At 40.7% G+C, this 8,813-nt stretch overlaps 1 protein-coding gene across 1 annotated transcript in view; it reads left to right on the forward strand.

Annotated features, from left to right (window-relative positions):
* The window catches only part of RRP1B (ribosomal RNA processing 1B), a 33,876-nt gene extending 25,370 nt beyond the window's left edge, over positions 1–8,506 (forward strand). Inside the window, exons 15-17 of the mRNA XM_025214539.1 lie at positions 2,107–2,253; positions 3,913–3,979; positions 5,257–8,506. Coding sequence (XP_025070324.1) covers positions 2,107–2,253; positions 3,913–3,979; positions 5,257–5,444 — 402 coding nt within the window. The 3' untranslated portion in view covers positions 5,445–8,506. The remainder of the gene's footprint in view (positions 1–2,106; positions 2,254–3,912; positions 3,980–5,256) is intronic.
* Positions 8,507–8,813: the final 307 nt, after the last annotated feature.

Here is an 8,813-nt window from a genome sequence, read left to right on the forward strand (position 1 = left end):
TGCTGCCAGGCCCATTAGCTTTCAGCTGTCTGAGTGGTTTTAAGGGATAATTTCTTGTATTAATTTAAATTTTCCTTTTCAAGGCAAGTGCCAATATTTACCTTCTGGGGACAGTCTCATGATGTATGTTTATCCTCTTTCATCACATGGACATGGCTGTAGTCAGGGTGGTGATCTTCACTGCAGTCAGTGCTTCCAAGATTACTTCTGTGAATGGGTCATATTCTCAGAAAGGAATACATTGCTCCCAGGCCTGTGCTGAGGTTATTTTGGGCAGGAAGTGTACTTACTGATACAAGTTCTTTTATAGATTGATTACTCTCTGTGACTGGTGGGCCTTTGCTTGGTGATGAATAGAGGCAGTCTAGGCTTGCTGGTAGTGCCTTCATAATATGCTCAGAACTACCACTGAAAAACACGCTCCCACCCCCTTGCTCCCCACTCAATGCTCACCAAAGCCCAGAAATGAGGTGTATAGTCTACGCAGTATAGCACAGCCTTGGGTCTGCCCCCACATATACTCCCGGGATAAAATATTTCTGAGACATGCTAGGTACGTTCTCAGCAACACACTGAACCAGTGGTGCTGTCTGATATCTGGGGTTTGGTACATGCAGAGCAAGAGCGAATGGGTGGATTGTGCTGCTAAGTAACACTCCTGTGTTCACTGCATAGCCAGTGGAGACATGCCCTTGGAGGGAGGAAGATGTCTTTGCTAGGGTATCTTGGTTGTTGTTTTTCCCCTCCTGCAATTTTGTAGGGATGTTTTGGATGTGCAAATATTCACTAGAATTATTTCAGGGTGGAGGATGGTTGGGGTTTCTGGGGGTGGGTTTTTTTGTTTGGGTTTTTTTGCTTGTTTTGTTTTGTTTTGGGGTTTTTGTCCCTTCCCTCCCTCTCAATCTACCCATTCGTGTCCTAGTGACTTTCTGCTCTTTGATTATATCTCACATCCATGCAGTTTAAAGGAAGCTTGCATAAACATTACTAGAAAAACGTTTTGTTCTGTTGGTCTACCTGACAAGCTAGGCTCCTGTTTCAATTTCCCCAATATGTAAATTGTCTTGTCGTAGCATTGGAGAGATGACAAAATGAGTAACCTTTTTTTAATTTTTTTTTTTTTTTAAGTGTGTATTATCAAGTTCTTACTGCTGCTTTCTTTTGATGAAGAAGCTTACTAGAATCTCTAGTGCGGAGGTTTCCAAACTTTTTCTTATTGTGTACCCCCCTTCCAGGTTTACCAGCTGTCCACGTACCCCTACCAACATAGGTTTTATTTTAACTCCTTAAATACCAATTATTATAATGAAAATTAAATCAGCCATTACATAATTTCTCCTGTGTACCCCCCAGAGATGTTGTATACCCCTAGGGGTACATGTACCATAGCTGGGGAATCCCTGCTCTAGTGGATCTGATGCTAGTGCCCCACAGAGCTGTCATCAAAAATTTAAAACTTTTTTTGCCTCTGCCATCTAGCCTGATATTGCTCAACATGCCTCTGAGGAGAAGGCACCAACTTAATGGCTGGTGATCTGCAAGAGGGACTGGTTTTCATTCCTGTTCTTTTCCAGGCTAAAAAAATGTGTTTGGGATATGCCCTCTGTAGGAAAGCATTTGAAGAGTGTGTTTGTGTTGCTTGGTGGTAACCCTTTTCTGTCTGACCAAAGGAGCAGAGTTCAGTGGTTGCTGAAAACAGCGATCCTGCTCACTTCTTGACTAGTAGATGTGTCAATCTAAGCAGGCCTCAGCTGGATATGGAAGGTGGTAGAGAAACCTTGTGCTTATGAAAAATGATGGCATTACCTCAAATTTGACAGTGCAGACATGGCTCTTACCAGTTTGATCACCTCCATTCTTGATATTTAACTCTTGTGTCCCAGTCCTGAGCTGCCTTTGAACAGATACAAAATACTTCAAAATGTAGCATGCTTGGAAATAATGGAAACAAGTATAAACTGGGAACTAATAGGCAAGCACCAGTTAGCTTTCACTTGAGACAGTATTTAAACTTGGCCACCAGTGACAGGGACTACTGCACTGTCCATCCCTCAGGTGGCTCTTGTCCTTTCCTCCCAAGCTGACTTTTTCACCCTCCTTTCCCAGGACATTGGTGGTGCTCTATCTCCACTGAAGAAGAAGAAAGCAAAGACAGGAAATGACTTTGTGAAATTTGAAAAAACAACTTTACCAAAGCCAGTGTTCTTCAGGAAAGCCAAAGGCAGTATCTCCTCTACCAGGACATCCCTGCAGGTAATATGTCTTGATTGGATATTCCAGAACAAGGGTTTTGCTTGTAGTGTGGTTTCCAGAGCTCAGAGGCACTTCATTGCCACCTGCATTCAAAAAGCTGAGGGGCAATTTGCTGAGGGGACTTAGGCCCCAGTGCATGATAGTTCAATCTGAATTAAAATAGCTCAACACATCAAGATGTTTTGGGATCCCCATTTCCAGGGGTTGTGCCTGTGTCCACGGGGAAGACAGTTCCAGTCTGCTCTATCATATCCAGATGAGTTGTGACCCAGGGGCTCCTGACAAATACTTAGCACTGTATATGTTGATAGAAATTTTGGCACCACAGGCGAGAGGAAAACAGACATGTTGGAGCCACTCAGTAGTCAGTGATGTAATTGCCCAGGGGGGTTTAAGTGTTGTTTCAAGGAGAGTTTTCCCCAGTGCACAAAAAAGAGAAACTGTTATAGTGAGCATTTTGACAACTTTGACAGTATCATTTCATAGTTTGTATGGGCTCAAGACTATCAGCCATCTGAGTTTAATAGGATTTTAATCCCTTACCCCTGGCAGCAGCTGTCCCTGCCACTGGCTGGGCTGCAGCTCTGCTCTCTGGCAAGCAGTCATGGAGCCCCTTTCCCCCCCCCTTCCTCCTTTTTCCCTTGGAAAGGAGTAAAAGGAGGGAGGGGAACACTGGGATGCAAAGGGAGCAAGTGCTCCCCTGTAATGTTATATGTAGATGTTCAGATGTTGCATGTAGTGCTACAGATCACCTGTTTCAAACAGGAACATTTTTGTAGCATTTGCACCATTTTTCAGGTGCTAGAGGTAGGTTGTGCATCAGGGTGGACAATTATTTTGAGCGGAGGGCTGTTTACTGAGTTTTGGCAAGCCATCAAGGGCCGCATGACAGGCAGCCAGGGGCAGATAAATATTAATTTTCTAAACTTTTTAGGGGCCCCGCGGGATGGATAGAATGGTCTGGCGGGCTGCATTTTGCCCACCCCGGTGTACATCTATACACTATAAGGGTGTGTATAGTGCTACAAATGCAATGATTGAGACCAGGGACAACTGTTCACAACTTTAACTCAGCTCCTTGGGCTGCTTTGGCTTATGGTTGTTGTCTTGTTTTTATTTGTGGGGTAAACTAGAAAGTACAACTTTGTGTCCTTAACCAAATTTTACAGCTGCTTTAGTAGTCCTGGTACACACATGCATGCTACACTCCTAGTCCCCTGAGCACATGTGTAAAATGGTTAGTTAAACAGAAACTTGTAACAGAGGATGGATTCTGAATACATCCTTCTTAGACATAAGCTGCTGGGGCCTTCCCTGGTAACTCTTCTAAACCTTACTAAAGTTATAATTTATTAAGACCCTTTGCACTCCAGCAGCTAGGAATGCCATGGGCCAATGTTCTTAGCATGCAGAAGTTAATTTTTTTGCTCCTTGGCAAACTCTCTAGTAGACGTCAAAGAGTATTCTTCTAAGGAAATGCATTGTTTCATGGCAGAGAGTATGGCAAGAAATGAGCAAGGGCTGCAGTGCCTAGTCTGTTCAAGTGGAGAGGGTATCAGATCGAGGAAAAGAAACTGGAATGTTTATGGCCCCACCTAGGATGCCAAGGAAGGAACGTAATGTTGTTCAAACCTGTTCTGCTTTGTTTTTATTCTGTAGTTAAACAAGCTTCAATCCTCCAGTTCCAAAAAAGTCACCTTTGGGTTGAATAAGAACATGACTACTGGTGAGTCTGTGCCTTATCTCTTTTAGTAGGGGGTGGAAAGGCAAAAGGGGAGCATGGTAACTGTATGCACAGGTTCTGGTTCCATTGCTTTGCATGGTTCAGAAGATGCATCATGATTTTGGTATAGTTTATGGACCCAAAGCCCATCTAGCAGAGAGACTGAAACTTGGGACCCTCTAGGCTAGATAAAGGAGATGTCATGATTCCGTGAAGTCAGATTGATGCCTCAGGGCATGAGCATTGGATTCAGTAACTCCAGACACTTCAAGTCCTTCTTCCCTGCCCCCCCCCAGCTTTTTTGTATTTTATTTTATTTTTTTGCTTGTGTTAACTGTCATAAGAGAGCCATTCAGGAAAAGCTGCCTCCAAACAGAAGAGTCTCTGAACTACTCTTGGTGCATGTGCCATAGTAGGAGAACAAGTTCTGTAGCACAATTCCACTTTCATCTTAACTGACTCTGCTGCTAATAATGGTAACATATAAGTATGACCCATCCACACTGGACACACACAAAGATTGTGCTTCTGTTCTTTTTCTTGATACTGACCCTTAGTGGAATTAGGCAAGGCTTCTATTAGGATATTTAATATTTCAAATCAGAGTTACAATAGATGTGCATGTGTGTGTATAATCTTGCTAATGTTAAGTGTGTGTGTGTGCATGCATGCCTGTGTACATAATACAGTTTCATGAGGAAGATGAATGTTTAAGCCTTGTGGTCAGCAATTGTTCTTAATTGCAGTTGCTAGGACTGAGTTTTTTAAAACAGGAGGAACAGTACATTTCACCCCTCCTTCCCCCCCAAAAAACAATTCCTTCCAAAAACTTTTTGCTAGGTTGACTAGAATAAGGGTTCTCAATCTGCATTGTATCTCCTTTCCTGCTTAATTACAGAACAAGTATGGCAACCTCAGGAAAAGAGATGAGGAAAGTATTTAGCTGTATTTTTAATGTGATGATGTAGGAGCTGGAAAAAAGAACAGCTCCATGTGACCATCCAGTTCCCTGCAGGCCACCAGTCAGTCCATAGAACACAGTTGAGGTATCAGTGTTCTGGCAGGTGAGAAGACATCACCAGGAGCTGTAGACTCAGGTCCTGGCCTCTTTCAGGCTCCTGCTTCCCTCCCACCCCACATGCATACATCACCATTGCCAAACCAGGGTTTTCAGATTCCTGGTTTCAGATTCCATGGTGCTTTCTACTGCTTGGGTGATGGGGACATTGCCTAAAATTCCAATAACTTTCACTTCTTTTTTTTTTTTTTTTATTTAACAGAATTTAAAAAGACAGACAAGAGTATCTTGGTGAGCCCAGAAGGACTCTCTCGGGTAGCTTTCAATCCTGAACAAAAGCCTTCTCATGGAGTACTGAAGTCTGCAGGTACGCTGGTAGGAGTCCTTCAAACAAAGAAACAGCTTACAACATCAGTGAAGAAGAGACCAACAGCTATGGACTTCTTTTAAGCCAACTAGAAGTGGCCCACTTTTATACAGGACATTTCGCTCAATTAAAACTTTCGGGGGGGGGTATTTTGTAACTTTTTTTATTAAGTTGTTGCAAATTGCATAGTAAAGGTTTTGATTACAGCCTGTGACACTGCAGCTTCTTAACACCTCTTCAGCTGTATCTTGAAATACTTGTGGCCCCTATTACAGAAAAGGAATGAAATGGGCTCCCTCTCCTCAGGTTTCCAAAGGGTGTGCTCTCTCGCCCCTGTGTTCTCAAGAGACGCTAGATAAAAATTAGGGTCATATTTTTGAGTTAAATGTGCACTTCAAGCCATTTGACTGTCTATAACATGTCAGGATTTGAAAAACAAACAAACAGAAGTTGTCTATTAATGTATTTAAAGACTCGCTCTTGTCTCTTGTCAGGCTGATTGATGGCATTCTGGTTTATCCTTATTCTTGCTAATGAGCTTTTCAATCAGCCTCTGAAAATAATGAAAACAGCATCTCACTTAAATGGACCACTGGATTCTCAGCAGCCTTACTCATGATAGAAATACAGTAGTTATTTAGGTGATCATCTTTATAAACCAATCTGTGGCACTGGGTGGCTGCCCAGCTGCTAATGCGCACAACACATTACCTGTAACACAAGTGCCAAAGCTGACTATTACTTCACGATTGCTTGTGACGTTATCATTGGTTTCTCCACGTTGCTCCTTCTTTCTGCTGTACAACTGAAACAATACTATTGTATTTGAGAAGTCTTTTACATTTGAACTCCTCTTTCCCCAAGGACCTTTCAAAGGTTTCAAAAAAGTCTGTCTTCTGCCCTGCCTATTGATGTCACTCTATTTGAACAGAGATCACACTTTCATTGAGTTAAAGAAGTTCTTACCACATTAAAGTGAACCTAGTACATCTTTGTTTAGGATACACATCTCTCCAAAAGCCTTGGTGCCTTTCAAAACGGGGTAGAGCTTTACAGCCCAAGCCACTCATACCTTTTTTAAAGGTAACACCAGAAAAGTGTCTTCTCCAGGATTGCTTGTATCTGTGTGTTTTTATTCTACATGAAATATTCATGCAGAATATTCTGTAATTACTCTTCATGATCTATATTTAAGGATTTCTTTTTCCTTGAGTTCAGTCAAAAATTAGGTAAACTTCTGTAACAGACCATTGTTGTCATCTAAGGGTGAACTGTGGGGTAGGGAGATAGCACTAGATCTCTGCTTTGAACATGAATTTTGAAGCGCAAATAATTCCAAGATACACCTAACCATTTAGTTTCTCTTCAGTTACTTCTGGGACTCTATAATCACAGGTAGCCTGTATCATTATCTTGTCCTATCCAAACTGGCAGAGGTTTAGCTACTTCAGCCAGCAGAGTAAAATCTGTAAAAAAAAAAATCTTTTTACTGGTCTCTGGTGCCTACTGTCCTCTGCCAAATAGCCCCATCTGCTACTGGAATTAAACTGTATTTTCCTTGAAGCAGTTCGTCTAGAGTTTCTCCAAAATTTTGTATAATTGTAAATTAATGACAGTTCTCAATAGCTCAGTTTTAAATAGCTCCTACTGTTGCACTAAATTTAATACCAGTCCACGGCTTGTGGTACTGACGTAAGAGCTTTAGAAAATCACTTGCTCTCCTGCTGTTTGAATGTTATTACTCAGTCAAAATTAAAGGACTGCATTTCAGTGGGTTTTATTTTTTATTGATCTGGCCAGTCAATAGAGACCTAAGGAGAATTCAGCGCTATTAATATTTGCTGTTTGATTGTTATTAATTTATACAAATGAGAAATTCTCATTGTGTATTAGAAAATTACTCTGACAAGACAATGGTGAGTAGGAGTCAATGAGGACTAATCAATAATGTTATGCTGTTTATCTTGTACTGTGGGTAAGAAGTCTCTTGTGGAATATGCATTTGTATATGCATGGTTGTTAATGCATTATGTTTGAGATGCAGTATTCCTCCAAGGTTGTAGATGCAACACGATTAGTAGGTGGAACTGGTGTGCATAGAGAAACTCGGGTCAGAAGTTCAAATAAAATGTTCATTTTATATCTTTCTACAAGCATCTTCAAATTTCTGGCTAATCCCTTATCGGTTATGGATCCTGTGATCTGCTGCTTGTCCAAATTTACTGTTGCCCACAAATGCTAACTGCTGTAGGCAGAAGCAGCTGTGTCACTCTTTAATGAGCATTGTAGTGATGTGATTTGCTCATTGTGGATTCATGCATACTGTGTCTGTGCCATGATATCGGTGGAATGTCTTGTAAATATGCATGTGTAGTACATATGGTCTTCAGTGATGTCTGGGATTTCATTCAGGAGTAGTTTTAAAATCACAAAATAACCAAAACGGTTGATGCAATTTATTCCATATTGTTGGATTAAACTGAATAAATTATCCAGAACATTTAGGTAATGAAAATTCCAATAAACACTGAAGACAAAAAGGGAGAAATAAATGCACCATCTGGGATACCCACTGCACAAACACAATTGTAGTATAAAGGTACATCTCACTTGTTTTAAAAATAAAGAAGATTGTTTAATGTTATTTCCTAGGTTTATTCATAATTTTATTCTAAATCTGCACGTGTCAACCATATTGAGAGTCAAAATAAACAGGATGAAGTTAATGTGGCTTAGATTTAAAAGGGCAGGATTTTGTAATGGATGTCTCTCTCCCTTTTTTTTTTTTTTTTTAACGAATCTGGTCAACTTTGTACTTATCAAGCTCTACTGGTTTATAATTCTTTATAACTAAATGAACTCAAAAGCACAAAATTAATTCAGCAGAAAAGCCAATTTAAAATTCTATTTAAATATACCTAGTTGGTAAGAGCTTTTATTTTTTATCAGATTTGTGGTTTTGAAAAGCGTCTCGTCCCATTTTTGTCTTTTATTTCCTATACTTAAATTTTATGGCAGGCAGGAAAATATTTCTTGCATTACTTTATGTACCTCTGCAATTGCATTGTTAATCTAACTGTGGATGGTTTAAACATTGGATCACTTAGTTAAGTCCAATAAAACTGTCTTTTCTGTGGATGTTCTACCTTGGAGTGAACTTGTCTGTTTGCATCTGTTTTGGGGGAAGAGCAAGGGGGAGAGTATTTTGAGACTTGCTTAACTATTTTAATACCTGTAACTGAAGAATTGCATGCATGTTGGAAGTAAACAAAGTAGTGGTAGAATACAGTTTTTTCCCATATATGTTTTAACCAGACCAGTTAGTAGACATCATTTAGTACTTATCAGAATAGATCAGGGGCAGGCAATTATTTTGGGCGGAGGGCCGCTTACCCAGTTTTGGCAGGCTGTCGAGGGCTGCATGGGTAGCCCCAGCCCTTGACCGGCATTCC

The sequence above is a fragment of the Alligator sinensis genome, unplaced genomic scaffold, assembly GCF_000455745.1.
Source record: "Alligator sinensis unplaced genomic scaffold, ASM45574v1 scaffold643_2, whole genome shotgun sequence".
Classification (NCBI taxonomy): Eukaryota; Metazoa; Chordata; order Crocodylia; family Alligatoridae; genus Alligator; species Alligator sinensis.